We start from the raw sequence: 20,350 nt of genomic DNA, 5'->3' as shown, positions 1-20,350 counted from the left end.
GCTGGAGACTGCTGAATGTGCAAGGCTCTGCTCACTCCTTGCCTGTAGGCTGGAGACTGCTGAATGTGCAAGGCTCTGCTACCCCTTTGTCGGTAGGCTGGAGACTGCTGAATGTGCATGGGTCTGCTACCCCTTTGTCGGTAGGCTGGAGACTGCTGAATGTGCATGGCTCTGCTACCCCTTTGTCGGCACGCTGGAAATTGTAACATATACGGTTCTCCAATTCCTCCTTGTCTGAAGGGTGAAGGCTGTTGCCTATGAAGGCTCTGCTGCCTCCTACTTTTCCTGAAGGCTGTTAATGTAGCATGCATGGTGTCCTGCTTCAACCTTGTCTGAAGCTTGGAGATCATAGCACGCAAGACGCTCTTCTTCCTCATTTTTAGAGATTGTAGCACTCACTGGGTTCCGATTCTATCTTGTCTGAAGCCTGGCGATCATAGCATGCAAGACGCTCTTCTTCGTCCTTGTTTGAAGGTTGGAGTTTGATGCCTGCATGGGGCTCTGCTTTCTCCTTGGAACGGGTGTCAGCAGCGCTGCACGATCTAGGCAGGAAACAGCCTTTACTCCAATGTTTTTACTTCGTTGTACATTTTCCACACATTTTTTACATTGCAAAGACTGTTGGCACACAAGTCTTTACAACGCAAGACAAAACCACACATTTGAGGACAATTAAAAATGGGGGCTTGGGGGTTCCCCCCCAAATTATAGTATATTTAAATACTACTAAATGTGTAAATGCCAAATAGAATAAAAAAATGAATTAAGAGTTCATGTATACATTTCGAACAGTAGGGGGGCAGTGTTACTCCGTCACAGAATTTTTCAGAGCCAGTAAGCATGGTAAACTGTGCGTGGTAGTGGAATGCATGGCAAATGGGTTTCTAATGTGAATGAATGGAAATTCATAGTAGTGGTATGTGTTGTGAAATGTGCGATGTAAAGACGTGAGTGGTGAAGGAAGCCGTGGTAATGTCATACAACCATGAGGTTTTACAGTTTACGATCAAGTACTTTGTTTGCCTACCAAGCACCTTAAATATGTGAGCATTGCACTAATTTCAAGTACTTAGGAAATGGTCTGAACAAGTTTTTAAAACCAGCAAATTATAATTAACTAGCTGCCCGCCCCGACGTTGTCCGGGGATGAAATAGAATCTCTGCAATGGTTATAATAGGCAAGGCAAATTTATTTCAAAACTTGCCTCTGCGTCCGCTCAGAAGCCCTCGTTCGGTACCGCTGAAGGTGAGCATGTGCTCTTCTGTTTGTTGTCCTTGCCGCAATATGCGAATGTGTGTGTCCGCTCCAGGCGACGCGGCAGCCGCGAAACGAGTTTGTCCGCTGTAGCGCCACCTAGACGCACCACATGACGTCAAGGACCAACAATGCCAAATGCAACTCTTGCGCCTAATGGCAAATGCAACTTAAGCTTCTCGCAAGGGGTGGAATCCATGTTTGTTTGGAGGAATGCCGCGCCCATCGCTGTATGCACACGCCCCCCATCGCTCTATGCACACGCCCCCAGCACAACGCTTCTCGCAAGCGGTATCATTCAGCAGGGTTGGGTTTTGACGAATGCCGCGCCCATCGCAAGCGGTATAATTCAGCAGGGTTGGCTTTTGGCAGGGTTGGGTTTTGACGAATGACGCGCCCATCGCAAGCGGTATAATTCAGCAGGGTTGGGTTTTGACGAATGCCGCGCCCATCGCTCTATGCACACGCCTCCAGCACAACGCACACGCCCACAACGGACTACTTTTTCCCAAACGTTTTTTTTCCCTTCTAATGTGTATGTTGGGCTGGTGTATAGCCTATGTCCATCTGCTGATACTCTCCTTTCCAACGCTGTATTGGGTGTTCCGGTTGGGGCTGTGGTTCCGGAGCTTACCCGCCTCAAAGGTTTGGGCTCTCTCTTTATAATATTAGTATGGATGGTCTATTTGTACATATCATGTTTACGACCTGACGCACTTGGCCTTTATTGTGCTGAACCGCATGAGGGCATTTTTACGCTGGCAACACGCACAACTCAAGCAGCAAATAAAATTCTTTTTTTTTTTACTTTTTCCAACTTTAAACTAAAATTTTGGGAGTACTTACTAGCACTTGAGGTAGTAACAGTACTGAAATTGCCCAATAGGATTACTGTGGCTATGGATAATCGGATTGTTGAAACGGTCTTTTAAGGATTGATGAATTATACTGTGATTTTTGCTGATAGGACTTTTAAATCTGATCAATTTTAAAAGTTTTAATTAACTGACCAATACATTCATTCATTATTTTCGTGGTAATGCTGAAAACAAGATGTTAACAAGAAATTATCTGCTAAAAAGCTGAAAGAGCTTTGGGACCCTTAAATAAGAAGTCGCCAGGTTCCTCCACATTGAAAAAACTCAACAGTTGAGAGAACAATGTTGCGCAGCCCCGTTTAAGTTCAGGAAGTTCATTTTAGATGGAGATAGACGTCAATCAAATGTAGTCATCTTAGAGAGTGCATAATTTCCAATAGAGTTGACCGAGAACAGGAACTGATAGTGTCAGTTTCAGAATGGGAGCGAGCTACCATGGAGATCGCCAGATAATCAATCATAATTCCTCGATAAGGAAACTCGGGCAGTCTGTACTGGAAGGACAATGATCTGCAGAAAATGCTGTAAAATGAACTGGACCCCAACTTCTGTGCCATTAGCTTCCCACCCTTCGCAGACGAAGCACATACTACCTCTCACCGTGCTGAGTGCTCACAATACCAAAGACATTGTCTCATATAAATCCGGGCAGATACTAAAATCTGGGATCAGTTCAATCGCTAATCACCCTCACAAAACCATTGATAATGAATTGTTTACACTTCTCAAAGCATTCAGTCATATGTAGGAAAGTCAAAGGGAATCTGCACTTTCCAAAACAAAAACATAAAGACAGACCTACTTAACGACCTATTAGCTCTTACCGACCTTCACATGATCGCCTCAAAGACCCCCCTCAGGAGCCTGCTTAGTTGTTCCGAAAAGCTCAACCTCAAAAACAACGCCGACTAGACCTCCTTCAACCCCTACAGCGAATAAACTATTCTAAAAACGCTCACAGCCTTGAATCCCTCCAATCACTTCTCGGACCCACTCCCAGCATCCCTCCTAAAAGACTTCATTCCGACGTTAGTGCCTCTATGGACCTCTCTGCTGCAAGGAACCATCCCAGACATCCTCAAAGCTGGTCAGCTATCCCCCATCTTAAAGAAACCATTGGCTGACCCAGCAGACCTAAATGACTATCGCCCTACATACAACATCCCTACCCTGGCCAAATTATTAGAAAAATGTGTCCACACGCAGTTTACCTACCACATTGACCACTTCAACCTGCTCGATAAATTCCAATCTGGCTTTCGATCAAGGCACAGTACCGATCCTGCCACGACCCACATAATAGACGACGCAATAAAAATAATGGACCAAAACAAAGCCTGTTTACTAATCCTGCTGGACCTATCCTCCGCCTTCGACACCGTCAAACACGACAATTTATTAGACCTCCTGAAACATAGAAAGGGACTATCTGGAACAGTTCTCAACTGGTTCACTTCCTTCCTTCAAAACAGAACACAAAGATTCAAGACCAATCAATCTTTATCCAAACCCATTCCAGTCACTTTAGGAGTACCCCAAGGATCTTTCCTCTCCCCGACACTCTTCAATTTATTTATGGAACCACTCACCGAGCTTCTCAACTCCTCAAATGTCCAATACCAAATGTACGCAGACAACACACAACTTTACATTAAGGTCCACTCACTTGAGGACATCAAGTTCCTCAACACAAAGCTTCAAAAAACGCAGACCTTCTTGGCAAATAACCACTTACAATTAAACACCCTAAAAACAGAATTTCTCCTAATACCGCCCCCCTGTCAAAAAACCATCATCATGGAATGGATGAAGCACTTACAGCACTCGACGGCCAACCGCTCATGATCGACTCTGCCAAATCGCTAGGAATAACTCTGGATAATGAGCTAAATAAATAATTCAGACAACAAGAGAGAGAGGGAAAAAGACACTCTTAGTCCCCCAGGGAGTTATATTCAAAAACAACAGAAGAGTGACTATTTATAAACACACAAATGTTTTGAGAAGGACCCTCACTCTCCAACCTGGTTGGAGACATGCTTCATCATTGGGTCCCCACCGGATCAGCCGAATGCCGTTCCGGTGTGCTACGACGCCTGCGATTGCAGCGGAGCAGGTTGTGATTTTGTGCAAGTGAAGTGGTGCAAGTATAAAAAGTAACCAAATGTACCCTGAAAAACGCTTTATTTTGGGTAATATGGGTACTAATAAAAACAGGTGACGGATCAGTACCAACTGAAAAATGGGGCTGGAAGATCCGATGGAATTTAAAAAATGGTCGACATGAACATGTTTCAGCTTGTATTAGCACATTATGCTAAGCATTCATCAGGACCTTGTGGATATTGAGACCATGGCGGTATACGCGCGCTAAGGCGTACCCTAACCTATGGTCGTGTATAAAAAAAACTCACGGTTTTACCATGAACAGTGATCTCGGAATTTATTAGACCGCTGACAACTTGAGTCAATTACAGAAGTTACTTCATGGAGCACAGACCGGAGGCCCGACTGGAAGTTTTCCAAAGTTTCGGGACTCCTCCTGGCGCCTAGTCATGCAATGCACGCCTAGTCATGCACGCCTAGGCATGACTGCACCATCCCAGTTCAGAACCTGGCTATATGCAAATTAGTCTGTTCCTGTCCCAGTGCATGATGGGAACAGGGCAAACCAAACTACCAAGCCAATTCTTACACTGGGAAGGAAACAAGCTTCCGGGGACCGGTTTCTGGCATTTCAGCCGTCGTCGGCTCGGCTTGCTTGAATCCTGATGGTGCAATGAGCAAGGGATGACACACAAGGCACTGCATCACAAAACCCCACGATACCTTGCAGAGAAATTAGTACTATCGGGTGGTAACAGAACCACCAGCAGTTCTTATAACCTTCCACTGAAACCACAACGATTTACCAAGAAGAAAACTTATAACCGCATCTTGTCAGGAATGGCCCCTAGGATTTGGAATGCCTTGCCCACAAAGACAAGACAGAACCCTCACACGGCATCCTTCAAAAAAGAAGTGAAATCGATTCGCCTGGCCAAATTCACTTGAACTATTAGATGCAGTCTTGTAGATATTTGTTATGATGTAATAGTTACCACTGTTGGACGAATATAACTAATAGTATTTTGTGGATGTATGACATTACAACGCATGCATTTACATCGCATGCCTTTACAACGCAAGTATTACAACGCAGTCCATTACAACGCATAGTGCTTTTGGGCGCTGGATAGTGAATAGTTTAATTTACTATTCCAACTCCAGTCCCCGTGGACACTAGGGAAGGTTATTGGATAGTAAATTAACCTATTCCCTATCCTAGAGCGCCCCCCAGAGCAATGCGTTGTAATAGTTTGTGTTGTTATGGTTGCGTTGTAAAGGCTCTGCGATGTAAAAGTTGCGTTGTAAGTGTTGTTCACCGTATTTTGTAAGTATATGTCTATTTCCTATTTCTGTTGTAAAGCGCTCTGATACTAGCAAGGGTTTTGCCCGCACTATATAAAACCTTCAAAATAAAGTATGTGCCATGGCATTCCACCACCATTCCTCAATTCGGAATCAACGTTGCCCAGGTATTCCTGCAAATCCAAAAGATATGGATATTCACACCTTGCAATGGTGATTTTTACAGGGTGAGAACTCCAATTTTCAGAAGCAGAATGGCCAATTAATGAAGCCTCCTCCACAAACCCTTTCAAAATGCATTTTCGCCAATTAATTTAAACATGATGACTAAACCAGTTCCTGGATCTCAAAATGTCCCTTTTCAAATGTAAAATGCTAGGAAGGTATAACACTGTTTTTGTTGACGTACTAGAACTCAAGTCACCCAAAATATTTTTCCTCCTCACTGGACTAGCCGAAAGGCACACTGGAAAATGTAATCCTGCTGCCAGTGTTTCACATTAAAGGCAAGTTTGGAGCACTGGGTAACAGGCGCCCTCTCTAGATTACCCAAAGTCATCGAAAGGGAGATCATATGTTGACCAGCACTTATGACCAATGAATGATCTAAAAGAAAGACAGGTTTTATTCTCAGACATACTTACAGCACACTGGACGGAAAGCATGCATCCTCTTTCAGTGACAAAGGATAAAAGACATGGGGATGCCAACACACTGCTCTTAGCTTAGGGAGGATCTCACAGGTTTGTGTCATTAATAAGCATCAGGAAGCAGAAAGTGTCCAATAAACCATAAACAATAGGCAAATACAAACAAAGCATGGCTTACAGCAAAAAGACATAGATTGCAAGGAATGGTCAAGTTAGCAGTAAAACTCTTCAAGGAAAACAGAGGGCCCTGTGAGAGGAAGGCGAGCATGCCCCTGAGGGAAAGCGGAGTCCACCCTCTGTCTCCCTACCATTTGTTACAGAAACTGAAGAGTTGAGCGATGAAGCGTTGCCCTAAAACTCTTCTTCCTGGTCAGCGGCATTGGATATCCAACAGCAGAAAGCTGGATCTCTTTGACCATCATCAGCTTTTCAGGGTACAGTCCTGCGTTCCACCACCCTCAGCCAAGACAGCCCCAGAGCACTTTACAACATCCACTGCAATCATCGTAAACTCCATTGAGAACTTTTCATTAAAAGGATCCGAGCCGTCGAAATGCTGCTGCATCGTGATCTTCAACCTGGCGGTGCCTCCTCGTCGGTGCGGCTGACATGCCATAATTACCTGGGCATGACTCACTCACTTTAAAAGCCAGTTGGCAAATCTGCCAATGTGCAGAATGGAAAGAGACTACATGCCCAGCCACTCTGGGCCCATGATGTCACTCCCACACCGGTCTTCAGTTCTTCTTCACTCTTTTGGGGGGTGCTCCAGACCCCGCATCGAACGCTCTCTGGGCCTGGCTCAAGTGTCCCCAGGCATCTATGATCAAAGCCGAGGGGATGACAATCCAAAGCGTGTTCATGAAGATGAAGTAAAACCAGAAGTAGATGGGGTGCCACATCTCACTGTGGCTGAAGCCTTCACGGTACTCCGTATAGAAGTACAGCACGTCCCCGTACAGCTGTCCTGCAAATAGAGACAAGAGGAGTTAAAAAAACCTCTGTGCAAACGTGATTCTTTTAACCATCTCCTCCCTCCCAACTCGAATGGTATGAATAAACAGATAACATGATGGCCAAAGAACCCAGCGTTTCTAGAACACGCAACAAGAATGAAGCACAGGCCTCTGAGCATCACTTGGGGCTTCATCAAACTCCCCTTGTCTGTGGTATATGAGGTTTATGGATCTGCAGCCAGGACCAGCCTGAACGTGGGCCCACGGCTCCTTCATGGAGCTAACCGGGATGTTTACCAGCCCAGCGAATGAGTTCTGAATTCGTAACCGCCCCTTGTGCAACCTGAACTCCCACAATTCACTATAAAGCACTAGAAAAAATAGATAGACTTGTAATGAGAAGCACTGTGAATAGAAATTCCTGTTATTCAGATCTTCTGATCATTCTGGGCCATTTTATACTCTAAATGCTGCCATACTTTACACAGAGTATTTAGGTTCCTCATTGGTAATACGACCCAACAGTGTAAATTAAACAGATACTTTAGGCCTTTTTGTTCTCCAACTTCTGTTATTCAGATTTGTGGCTCAAGCCGCTGTAACATTTTTGTTCTCCTGATGAAGACTCCAGTCTATGATTTTCTAAATGGTGTCGAAATGTCAACGCCTGCTCTAGTTACAGCGGGTTATAAATTACAGATTGCAGTTGTATACAGGTATGGTAGTAATACAAATGACTGTTTTTCTATACATTGGTTGTATAGTATTTGCACCCAACCTTTTGCACTTGGTTTAATGTGCGTCTTTTCTATGCTATGGCAGTAAGTTCTGTAGTAAATATATATTAGACACCCGAGCATGTTATTCATTTTTTTTTTGTTTTGTATTTAGGCTCCTTTTTGAGCCATGTTGAATTTGATGTTCTTTAACAAATCCCCAATTATCTAACACAGCGTTAACTAAAATGAATCCTGAGTGAGCACGGTCTTTTGTTTTACTATACACACAGGTTGCCTCCTTGGGTTACCCTAGACACTTTAGGTTATAAAGCGAGAAAGTAACCATTTGTACCGCAATTAGACTTTGAAGTAACTCAGTGCATGGACAAAAGACCACAAAGCCCCATCCATCATTGTCAGAATCCCAGCTCTCACTAGAGGCAACCCAGGGGTGACTGAAAGCTAAACTCTCTTAAACAACCAGAGAAGGCACCAGGTAACAAAACACGTGCGATCAGTCTGACGGTGCCTTCACTTTACATGCCCTTTCGCTGGGATTTAACCAAGGGTTAATGGCTCCCTTCAACCACAAGCTCACGCCACCTTTTTCTGTGAATATGTTTTTTATTTACTTCCTCGGTTGGCACTTATTAGGAACATGGTGATAGGATGCCAGGGCCCACCTCCGTGCTTCCCCTCATCCATAAAAGTAGATGGTAGCAGAGGTGAAAGATACTCACCGAGTGAGACGATGAGTTGGAGAATGAAGCGTTGAGGATGGCGCTGCAGGAAAGCCACCACCGTCCACACACTCATGGGTCCCCAGGCACACGCAGTGATGGTCTCCATGCAGACTGTGAAATTATCCGCACTGCGGGCGAAGAAAACAGAAGAACTGTGGTCAGAAGATACCACTCGTCGAGCATGACAAAACAAAAAGACTGAATTTTGCTCTACTGCGTGAGGCTCAGATACACCGATACACCCAAACCTTCCCGCACTTAGAAGCAGATTCCTTTGTTTTCCATTTAAATAAAGACATTTCAACTTTTCTACACATTTATGAGTACTAAGGCCTTGCTGGTCAGGAGGGATTTTGGGATCTAAAATAGTTACAGTCAGGAGCAAAAAACAAACATAGGGTTTTAGTGAATCGTCTGCACTAGAGGTAGGACCGTACCCCCATTTTAAATACTGCATGCAACGTTTGCGTTCTTCCCTGCTTGCACTGCACCATTGGACAACATACCACAGCAGTGCTGCTGGAGAAAATAAAACAAAAAGAAAAGAAAATAGCAGAGCTGTGATGATATATTGGGGAGGACATATTCAATAACAAATTATATTATATATCCATACCAGAAAATGGTGCAGGCCAGGGAAGCCAATCATGGCATGACTTCCTGATTACAGTTAATAGCCCAGCCCCCATTCAACCCTCCAGCAAGCTATTCCCCCCCAGTGAAAACAAAACGGTCTGGGGGAAGATTGACACAACAAAAACAACGCACACGCGTTGGGGGTGAGGCGAGCCGGCCAAACAAACAAGGAAAGCATGGGAGGCAGTGGGTTTGCCTTGAGAAGAGCACCGGGCAACGCATGTAACAGTGGACTTCAGGAGTGAAAAGTCCTTGAGCCCTCATCAAGTTGTACTATCCACTACAGGCCACCAACTTAGCTTCCTAACTATCCTGTCAGACTAGGGCCGAGATTGACCTTCTTGATCTCCTTGGCCAAACCACTCCTTGGCAGACAGAGGCGTCACGTTGGAAAACACTTGCTTTCCACCAGACCTCAAAGATTACAGAATATGCTTCCCCTCTGACTACCAAGTTTTTAAATACAATGTTACATCCCTGAAAATACAGTCGATCAACTCGCCAATTCTATTCCTTCTGCCCAGTGCGATCTGATGCCATTACCCCTTGAACATATGCTGATAACAGTCTTCATTATCCCAACAGAGTATCTGTTTTCTATGTCACAGCTGTTGCAAATGCACCAGAATATGTATTCCTAGGCTGTGAGAAAAACTGTATTAGCCCCAAATTCCCAAAGCAGATGGCACTCAGAAATGTGGGCTCATTTCACCTTGTTCTAAGAAAGTAGAACATATAATGATAAGTAAGGCTCCCAGTTTTCTGTATTTACTTTTTTTACAGATGAATATAGTCAGAAAAAAGCATGTTTTCGGTCAGTATTTATTAATTTTTTAATAAAAAAATACAGAAAATTAGGCTGCTTTTGAGTGACTATCCATACTGTCAATTCCAGGACAACAGCTGAGCAGGTAGATGGCATGGGGAGTTCAAAAACAGGATGAGATTTCCCTAAATAGCGACATATGTCAACACCCATTTGTAGTATAATGCTAACATTTACCCATGAGTGTTTTGTCATGTAATATTTGGCTGCTTAATTTTGCTAAAAGACGTCAGGCGTCAAAGTATGAGTTCATGTTTATTAATTAAATAAATGAAGAAATTAGCCTTTTATAATTTTCGTTATTGACAAAACACAAAATAAATATGGATAAATACAGAAGAAAATGTTCAAAAACTTAATACCATAAAACAGGGAGCTAAGTACTTGGCACGAACACTGGAGAAAGCAGTGCTCTTTTCCTTTGCGAATAGCAAAAGAGATGAAATCGAATAACATCCCATGTCTTGTTTGACAAAATCCATCTTTAGTTACAACGGTGTCTGGATAGAACAAATGTCTGTTAGCCTCGCTGCTGAAAGGATTGCCTGGTGCTGGAGATTCAAATATACCATAACATTCGAGAGGATCCCCCCCTCATACTGGGGAGAGTCACCTTGGCCAAGATGGAAGTTCTGCCCCCCACACCCTCTATAGTACTTTCAAAAGTACTGGTCATATTAAAAATAGGAAACCTTCCTTACTGGCCTCACAAAGTGATGGGAGCAGGAAGGTATCATTTAGCAGCACTGCTTTCATCTGAGGTGAAGTGTCTGACATTGCAATGCCAGGCCAGACTTTTGTAACAAACCACAGACGTCTTGTTACTGCAGCATACACGGTATGAAAATTTGGTTATTCTGGGCAAAGCACTTAATCTTCCTAAGGCTAAAAATGGAAATACATGACTATTGTGAAATGTAACTGCATAATTAAGAGATGCAAATTTCACTTTTTAAGCCTCACAGCATTCTATTAATGTAAAGCACTCTACTGCTCTTGAGCTAAATTTACACTATATAAGCGTGCCACATAAAAATCAACTCAAATAAAAGTGCATTACTGCGCATGTGCTGTGTGTTCTCGGGCCACTCCTAATCATAAGCACAGGGTACATGAGAAAGGTTTCTGAGTTCCCTGACACTATCCCACTTACACACCACGCGAGTCACTTACGTGATGTATCTGCTGTCTCCTTTGGAGTACTCCTTCCCTGGGTAGAGAAAAGAGTAAGAAAGTGTTACATACCCATATGGGAAGAAACCAACATAACATATGTGAACAGGGGACTATTTATTAAGAACATACTTCAGCCACTAAGGCACCTATTGCCCAAGCAAGCATTTCGGATATGAAAATACACAAGTTATAATATATTTTTTTTTAATAAATGGAGAAAAACTTAGGGCACCCACACCAGTCCTGATGATAGCCACGTTGCTCTGAATATAGAATACTTATTTTGTGGGGTGAGTTGAAGAATAAGGGGCCGCAGGCAAAAAAAGTAAAACTAGTCAAGACGAGGACGAGACAGAATATGGCAAGCGTTGGTTGGAAGAACCCAGGTAAACGGGGAGGGATGCAAAAAGAAGTGTGCTCGCAAGAGTACAAGGGACGAGATCAAACTGTGTTCTTTGCATTGTCTCCTAGTGTGTCAGAGAAGGCCCTGAGCAAGATGGCTTTCTTGGGTCAGAAGAGCACTTGCAACAAGAAGCAGCTTTTGATTTGCTTCTTTGAACATTGTGGAAATGGCAAACATTTCTTTAATGATGGTGGCAGAGGGATCTGACTGCTGGACCAAGGGCTTCCAAGATCACACTTCTTTCTTGGAGCCTTCAGGAGATTTTCTGTCTCCCACCCTCTGGTGATCGTCAGTTCTCGGGCCTTCTTGATGCACTCTTTCCGGCTTATGAAGGTCACATGTTCAACCCACTGTGACTTCCGTACTGGTTTTCCCTCTTAGCCAGGACGCTTTGTGTGATGTGGTTTCAGTGCAAATTTGGATCAGCATTCTAGCTGGGCCTTTATCCATCTTTTGAGCTTGGCAAACTGCTATATTTCAAGCACTTGTTGACATGACATTTGCATGGACACAATTCTGCCACTGCTGGGTTCAGTGGTGTGGAGAAGGACTACTAATGTGGACCTTTCTGCCAGAGAAACTATAGAAAGCACATTTCTTCTTGTGTTCAGGCTGGTCTGTTGAGTGACAAAGTTAGCGGAGGGTGCCAACGCTAACATTCACTTCTGAACAGCAGGGTTAAACAACAAACCATCAAGAGACCAGGGAAGTGTCATATTCGCATTTGACTTTTGTAAATATTTTCCAACACCCCAGACTAAAGTTAATGTCTTCCTTATTCACCGAAACTAGAATCCACGTACAGAGCAGCTAGAATCCTGAGTTGAGCTGCAGTCTGTATGATCACCCATCCAAATTGAAGTGACTGAGGCAAAAAGATAGATCCCTCTGGTGTCAAATAAATACATTCCAAATATCTCAAATTCAAACAAAGACCAGAAACCAAACTTCTTGGGGAACTACAGAGAATGCAATATTGAAACAAGCCTGCTTCCAAGGATAGTTGCTGAAGGTCCAGGCTGCCACTATCACCAGAAGGAGGTTGCTCTATGTCAAACTCAGACACGAAAACCACCACCAAGAAAAGATCGACCCATCTTTCCACAAACACCCAAAAAGACTAAGGAGTCAGGACTAAGAGATTGCACCCCACACAGGACTCTTGCATGACAGTATTGACAAAAGATCCTAAAGGCAGCCATAGTGACTGATTCTGAACCCCAAAGAGAAGATGCATCCAACATTTAGAAGGGGCTCTGCCTTTGATGCCCAATTCACCGTATGCCTTATTAATTGTCCCTCCCACATTCCCTTGTTCATTAAACTAAGATCAGACTGGTATTGTGCATGCAAGAAATAGAATAAGGATAACCCTGAAGCCACTGAACTAACGACTTACCAACTATTGACTAACTCGTATGCATCCTGGCAAAATGCCACCAGTCCCAAGAGACCCTCTGGGTTTCAAGCGCTTCAGGTGCAAACTCTCACCCAATTCATTCAAATAACATTCCTCTTTTTCAGGTGATTTGTATAGCACAAAAGCCAGAGAAACTTACCCACTTCACAGAATTATATAGGTAAAATGAAAAGGACTCCTATGCAGACACTAATTCACCAACACCCTTAAGATACCTGCCCTCCCAACGACAAAATAATTTCAAGATTCCAAAACAACTTACAGAGCTGAGAAAGGAAGGACTGATCAGCCGGAAGGTCTGCATAGTACATGGCAAACCAACCCTCAATTACGCCGTGGATAAAGCCGCAGATGGCAAACCAACACAAGGCCAAGCGTCGGATTGGGCCAAGTCCCGCCACCCTGATTCTGCCACTCAGGATCCATACGGCTACCAGCAGGGCTCCTGACACGGAGAAGAGGAAAGCCAGTATCTTCCACATGGGTTGATTGTTGGGCTGGTAGCCCTCAATATGCAGGTCACGCGGCCAATAGGGGTGCGGAGCACCAATCCGCTCCTGCGATTCCGCTCCAAGGACCATGGTCGCACACAGGGTTACTCAGCTGATAGGAAAACCTCTGCAGGGACTAGGCTGGAAAACAAAAAAAAGAAATGGTCACAGCAAGAAATACAAGGCTCTCAAATGCTCCATGGTCATGCATGAATAGCTCATCCGTGCAGGTCCTGTTTGCATACCAGGATTAAGGATACTCATTTTATAATGGAATAAACCAGACAACAAATTCCAGAACTCAAATAAACACAATTGGACTGATGAGCTACACACATGGCCAGGTAATCTTGGGAGCTCTGGAAATATGTACATTTATATGCGTCTAACTTGCTCTTGACTGACACTCAACTGATAATCTCCCACACACCCCTTAACCACCCAAAATGCTTGTGGTGGTGTGTTCTGTAGTCTAAAGCAATTCTGTTAGAAAGGGCACTCAAAAAAATCTGAATGTCAACAGTCTCTCCTACAAATAAGGTAGTATTTAGCATTCTCCATTGGAAGATTTCTTTTTTACTGAACACCCTGCCTTTTCACCCCAGTTTAAGGCTGCTGCTTTAACTAGCAAGTTATAAAACCCACTGGCAAGCAGCGTAGCAGGGATGCAAACATGCAAACATGCTTTCTCGGGTGGGAGCCCAGAAGGGGGTCATTCAGAAGCGTTTTGTGGGAAGTAGTCTTAAATAGCTTATACAAGGGTTCTAACATTTGCATAGCATTACAGTGACCAGGGTGAATGTATATTCAGTCATTCCAGTAAGTAATTTGCACATCAGTGCAAGAAAGAAAGAGATGTAAATGGAAAGTTGGTTGCACTGCTTTAAATGGTTGCTTTAAATTGATGTACCAGTAAATATTTGACTGCAAAAGCAAGTTGTTCAAGATGATGTAGTTCATTGGAGCATCGTTTTCGGCGCCTCAAATGTTGGTCTATGAGGCGGTTGACACAAAGGGAGATCAAGAGCTGGCCAAGGATCAGAGCACTGGTATTAAAAAAAAAAAAGAAGTGGGTGACTAACCAAATTGGGCAGTAAGCAAGTGACACTATGACGTGTGCCATTACTAAGCAGGATGTCACGAAGCGTGACACTGCACGTAGCATCACTGGAAGGGACATTCAAAGAAGTGGCACCACAAGAAGATATTAAGACCGCACACATATGTTTATCATGTATATCATGAGTGCATTTAAGAGCTTTACAAGATTTAACAAATTCGATTTTGCGTTGGGGTTGTGCCAAAAAAAGTGATGCAAAAATCATAATATAGCACAGTGAGGTATGAAAGACATGACTCCTACATTTTATAACCCTCACTGTGTTATGTAACACATCTTGTATGTATATTGTCAGTGTATAATGTGTATGTTACGTAAAGCACTCTAACACCCTGCATTGGGATGAGTAGCGCTATAAAAGAAATAACAGTGCAATTTAAATGAGTGTAGATACTATGCGAGGGGTGCGCCAGGGCTGCATCATGGCCCCCCTCCTCTTTACAATCTACATTAATGGCCTAAGTAGTCATCTTGAGGCAGTACAGGGCGACGTTCCGCGTATTGGAGATGCTAAAATACCTGCCCTCCTATACGCGGACGACGCAGTACTTATAGCCCGCACAGGTGTCGGATTGCAACGGTTGTTGGATGCATTCGGGGCTTTCATGGATCAACTCGATCTAAAGATTAACGCCAACAAATCGCACACCATGGTGGTAGGCTCCATAGTAAAAAGGTAAAAACTAAAAATTTTAAATGTAAGGATGAGGTGGTTACAAGAGTGGCTGTTTTTCCTTATTTAGGAGTACTCTTTGATGAGAGAGGCTCATGGGGGCCACAGGTTAGAGCTAGGGGCCTAGCGGTGGCAAGGTCAACTGCGTCACTCATGGGGTTTTCCAAAAGGCTGGGGGCCAGGCCGATGGAGGCAATGAAAAAAATTTACAACTCCAAATGCTTGGCAATTGCAGTCTATGGTTCAGCCCTATGGGGATATATAAAAGACGACACTATCCAGAGGGTGGAAAATAGGTTTCTACGATCACTGCTGTCTGTCCCCCAGTCCATTCCGACCTTATCGACCCATGTGGAGGTTGGTTTGGACTTTGTTACTGACAGGTTGAGGCTGGCCCCAATAACATTCTGGCTTAGGACATGGCTGAACAGTGAATTATCTCTTAACCATGCTATTATGGCCGAGGTCATGTCCCTAGATCATTCCAAAAAGGTGCCCTGGCTGGAATATATAAGAAGATCTTTAACCGAGCTGGGTCGCCCGGAACCTTTTTATTCACCTTCCTGTATTAGGAGGGAGGACATTAGTGTGATCAAAAAGCAATATATGGAGGGGGCCAGATTGGCACGTGAGGAAGGGGAACTGAGGAAGCCGACTGTTAGATCGCATTACTTGCTTCTGCATTCCCTATCAAATGGAGCCATATCTTGGCATCGTCACTAAGCCGTTCCATAGGTTCCTACTGACCAAGTTTAGTTTTAACTTGATCCATTATCATCTGGGCAGCTACCCTAAATGGGTGAAACCCAAGGCAGCCCCATTTTGTAAATGCGATGATATGTCTATACAAAACACTATGCATCTTACCATGTTTTGCAGTTTTTTTGCTGTGGAAAGGGCTAAATATTTGTTACCAATTTTAAGAAAGGAGGGCTTCACCCAGGGGAGGCCTGCTGTAATTTATCTTCAGCTCTTAGGCAGCACTTATGTTATATTTAGCGTTGAAAATTTCTTGGTAGCTGCGACCAGAACTAAATCACGCAAAACACGAACATGATTATTTTTAACACGAGGTTGCCTGTTTTTCCCTTTTGAAATGAAAGCTCTACAATTAAATGTTCCGAATAATTTTTAAAATTGATTGTTAACACAAAAATGGTCTTATTATGTGTTATTCTGTATATTTTTAATGTACGTATATAAATATTTGTATACCTTTTATGATTTTAACAAATCGAATAAAGTGTATTTGACTGACTGACTGACTGACTGAGTGTAGATACTGGGACACTCCAACACATCCGACACTCTTAAAGTGTATGAACTTGTATACAGGGACTTTAAGTATGCCTCTCTTCTGTATCTGTGCTTGAAATGGAAAAATAGAAGTGCAGGTAGTCTGTACCAGAGTACCTACTTGGTTCTGAGAAGTTTCTTTACTCTCCAATTAAAAGTATTACATCACTGTTGAGAAGTGCCGGTACTCCCCCTCTCAAAATAAAAAGTGCCAGTACTCAGGACTGGACAGCACCAGCCCATTTAAAGCAATGCTGTTAAGTGAAAACAAGCTGTGTGCTTCTGTTTTCCCTCTGTTGCATTGATAGTTAAGTGTGGGGCTCCAGACTGTGTCCAGCCAGGATACTCCATCAAAAGGAAGCCTCATGGCCCAGTAACTTCGGCCTTTACCTTTGACCCCGCGCCTGCACATTGCTGCTGGGAATGGAAAGCAGACAACGTGCAGGCACTGCTAAACCTATTCCCATATTTTAAAATGACACCGGTACAAGTTCAGCATATTTCAGTGGGGCCCAACTTCTGGGGGATGGCGCACACCTTATGAAAATAGTGGGTGGATGCAGTGTACCCCCCATTTGGGCCCTGCCAAAGATCACACTGGTGTGACCAGGTATAGATCAGGATTGCAGCACCACTTACTCACCCAATTTTGATAAAATATGATAGTAAACGCATTAATGCAGTGGGTGAAGGTTTCTTGGCGCTATATAACAAAAGTTAATTGTTGCACACTGGATTGTACACATTTTAATTACCTACTGGGGTGATAGTCTGACAAAGTGGGATTAACCACATCACTGGCGGCATTCACCCACTTTAGGGGTTAAAATTGTATTTATATAGCGCTAAGTAGTGGGCCCTCGTAGCGCCTACTCACTAATCACGGGCCTCAAATCATCACCGTCACCATAAGACACCGACAGATGCACTCACCTCTGTCTCCGCTGTCTCTACGAATGGGACTTCGGCCTCCAGGCAGGAGGTGCTAATATGTGTCCACGCCCCCTCGGTGCGGTCCGCCCCTTCACTAGTAGGCGTCCATCTTGCACTACGTCCATAACAACGAGAGCCAGTAGGAACGTCGCTCAACTGTTACGTCTAAAAAGCACAGCCAATTAAACTACTTCCAAGCTCTTTACTGCTCGGCCATTGGGTAAAGCGCTCTGGATGTTATGACGCCCACGCCCCAGTCAGTCCTGTCAATGTAGCATTAGCCAATCACTGCGAGTGAGATGGCTCTCGCAGGTCCAGCCCACCTATCGCACGACTCTGGCTCCACCGCCAACAAGTTCGGGGTTCGTCTGTTAGCTCTTTGCTCGGTTTTGAGGCGGACCCCGGTTTCCATAGTTACAGGATTGATTGACGGAACACTGTGTTCCTCGCGCCCCTCTATGTAGTCATGGCTTCTTTGTGACCTACTGTGGAGCCATGTAACTGTCACCTGACCTGACCTTATAACCAACACCAATATTTTTCTACTGTTCTTTACTTCCACACAAATGCATTTCTATTCCCATGCTATTTACTTGTAATGTTTTACGTTACTATACAGCTTTCATTTGAAGGGAGGCCTATTGCCTTTGCTTGTTTGGAGTCCCATGCTCTCTAAACCTTTTATAACTTTTTTTCCTCAAAAGTTAGCCATGCCAAATTTGCATCCTGTTTTTTTCCAACATTCAGGTGATTCTAAAAGTATACAGGGGTTATCCTGTTGGGGTCAGAGAAAATAAAAAAAATATAGCAGAATTTTAGCTTTTGAGGGAAAAAAGTGCTTTGCAAGAAAGACAGAAAGTGTATGTATTTTTTTTTCTAAAAATTACATACATGGAAGTACTGCTGTCCTAGTATCACTATCTTCCCAGCTTTCAGGAGCAAGCAGGTTTGTATCAAAACCATTTTTTCCACTGGGTGCATCTTTCTAAGCGGAAGTCAATATTTCCAAATTTCTGTGGTTTTAACCTACTTCAAGTTTGTGGTGGAAACAGTTGTGAAACCCATGGGTGATGCAGGCAAACAATACATTTCTGAAAAGTATAAAACATTCTTAATTCAACAAGGTATCATTGGTGTAGATCCCTTAAGGTTTCCCGAAAGAACCAAACTTGAAAAAAAAATAGTAGAAATGAGTAGGAAAAAGTAGCCATTTGTGACGATGTTTTCATCTCTAATTTTTTGCTACAGTGACTGATTTACAAAAGAAATATACCGTTACTATAGTCCCTTCTAATCACAGGGATTTATAGAGTTTGTAGGTTCTCCCAAAACACACAATACCCAGAGCCAACAACTGAGCTGTACATTAACAATGTACCAATTATACAGCAATTCATTTATAGAAATAAAAGGAAAGAAACATGGATGTGAAAAAAACCTATATATTTCTGAAATGTACACACAATACTGAGTTTAGGAACAAAGGTTATTTATACACCTCTGGTTTTGTGCTTACCAATACTGTCATGTACCTCAGAGGGTATTTTGCACACTGGCTTACATTTGGAAGACACAAATGCAGAGAAATCAATTGGAAATAACAAATGTTCTATGATCTGGTGTTTCCATTTGTCCGCCAATAAAAGCAGTACCCTACTTGTGTGACTGGGCTTAACATCTGCTACACAAAGTGCCCAAAACACAACATGGACACATAACATTTCACTCAGAAAGATCAATGTGTATCTTACAATGTGGGTAGCTGCAGAAGTTGGAGGCTAGCTCAGCTGCCATCCAGGGAAACCTACCATACCCAGACATTTCTGGAAACTAGATACCTGAGGAAGTCCAGGATATTTTGATTTGTGTGGTTGTCATAAGGTTTTTTTTTTAGCCAGATACCCTTGCAAACTTCAAACTTTCCCTAAACACATAGTATTCTCACATTTCTGTGAGGGAAAGTTCAGGAGCCCACAAATGTCCTACCACCCAGCATTCCCACACATCTTCTGATTAAAAACAATATGAAATTAAATGAAATGATTACGCACTTATATAGCGCACGACTACCCGTAGGCATCTCGGCGCTTGTACGAATACCGCAGAGGAACCCTTCCTGGCCTTTCCCTGTGAGGAGCCCACTCCTGTGCACCCCCAAGGTGAAGTCAGGATCCTCTGCGTTGTTGGGGCAGTTGTAGAGATTAAGCAAGCTATTGCCCAGAGGTGCAGAGTGGGACTCATGATTAGAATAGGCACCGAGGCGAGAATGATCAGGTCCGAGGAAATTAAGCCCGAGACCCGCCATGGCAGGAATTGAACCCTGGTCCCGGCCAGACTACTGCATCAGGGTCGGCCGCTCAAACCATTGAGCCACACTTCTCTACTTATATAATATCCCACTTATGTCGATGAGTCTAGTGCTGCAACAGGAGATAGCCCAAAACCTAACATGGATAATTCACATTTTTCCACTCAAAACCAACCCTTTTTTTGCAGTGTGGGTAGCTGTGGATTTTGGGGCTGGGCTTGGCCGTCACCCAGGGAAACCTACGAAACCCAGCAATTTCTAAGAACTAGACACCCGGTAGAGTCGAGGATTGTGTGGCTTGCTTGGATCTCACACTTTTTTTGTCCAAGAGTCCATGCAAACTTTAAACTTTGGCTAAACACACATTTTCCTCACATTTCTGTGAGGGAAGGTTCTGGAATCTGTGGAGGTCCACAAATTTTGCAACAACTCAGCATCACTGCATGTGACCCGATA

General features: G+C 43.6%; 1 protein-coding gene across 1 annotated transcript; it reads right to left on the bottom strand.

Annotated features, from left to right (window-relative positions):
• Positions 1-6,146: 6,146 nt before the first annotated feature.
• On the bottom strand, positions 6,147-17,710 carry EBP (EBP cholestenol delta-isomerase). Its single transcript, XM_078664686.1, has 5 exons — positions 17,587-17,710; positions 13,336-13,705; positions 11,248-11,284; positions 8,610-8,740; positions 6,147-7,161 (listed from the first exon to the last, which is right to left on the bottom strand). The coding sequence occupies exons 2-5, from the start codon at positions 13,652-13,654 to the stop codon at positions 6,932-6,934; spliced, it is 717 nt and encodes a 238-aa protein (XP_078520812.1). The 5' UTR covers positions 13,655-13,705; positions 17,587-17,710; the 3' UTR covers positions 6,147-6,931.
• Positions 17,711-20,350: the final 2,640 nt, after the last annotated feature.

This window comes from Lissotriton helveticus, chromosome 10 (assembly GCF_964261635.1).
Source record: "Lissotriton helveticus chromosome 10, aLisHel1.1, whole genome shotgun sequence".
Classification (NCBI taxonomy): Eukaryota; Metazoa; Chordata; class Amphibia; order Caudata; family Salamandridae; genus Lissotriton; species Lissotriton helveticus.
Note: the sequence above shows the minus strand (reverse complement) of the source record. Positions and strands in the feature narration are given on the sequence as shown.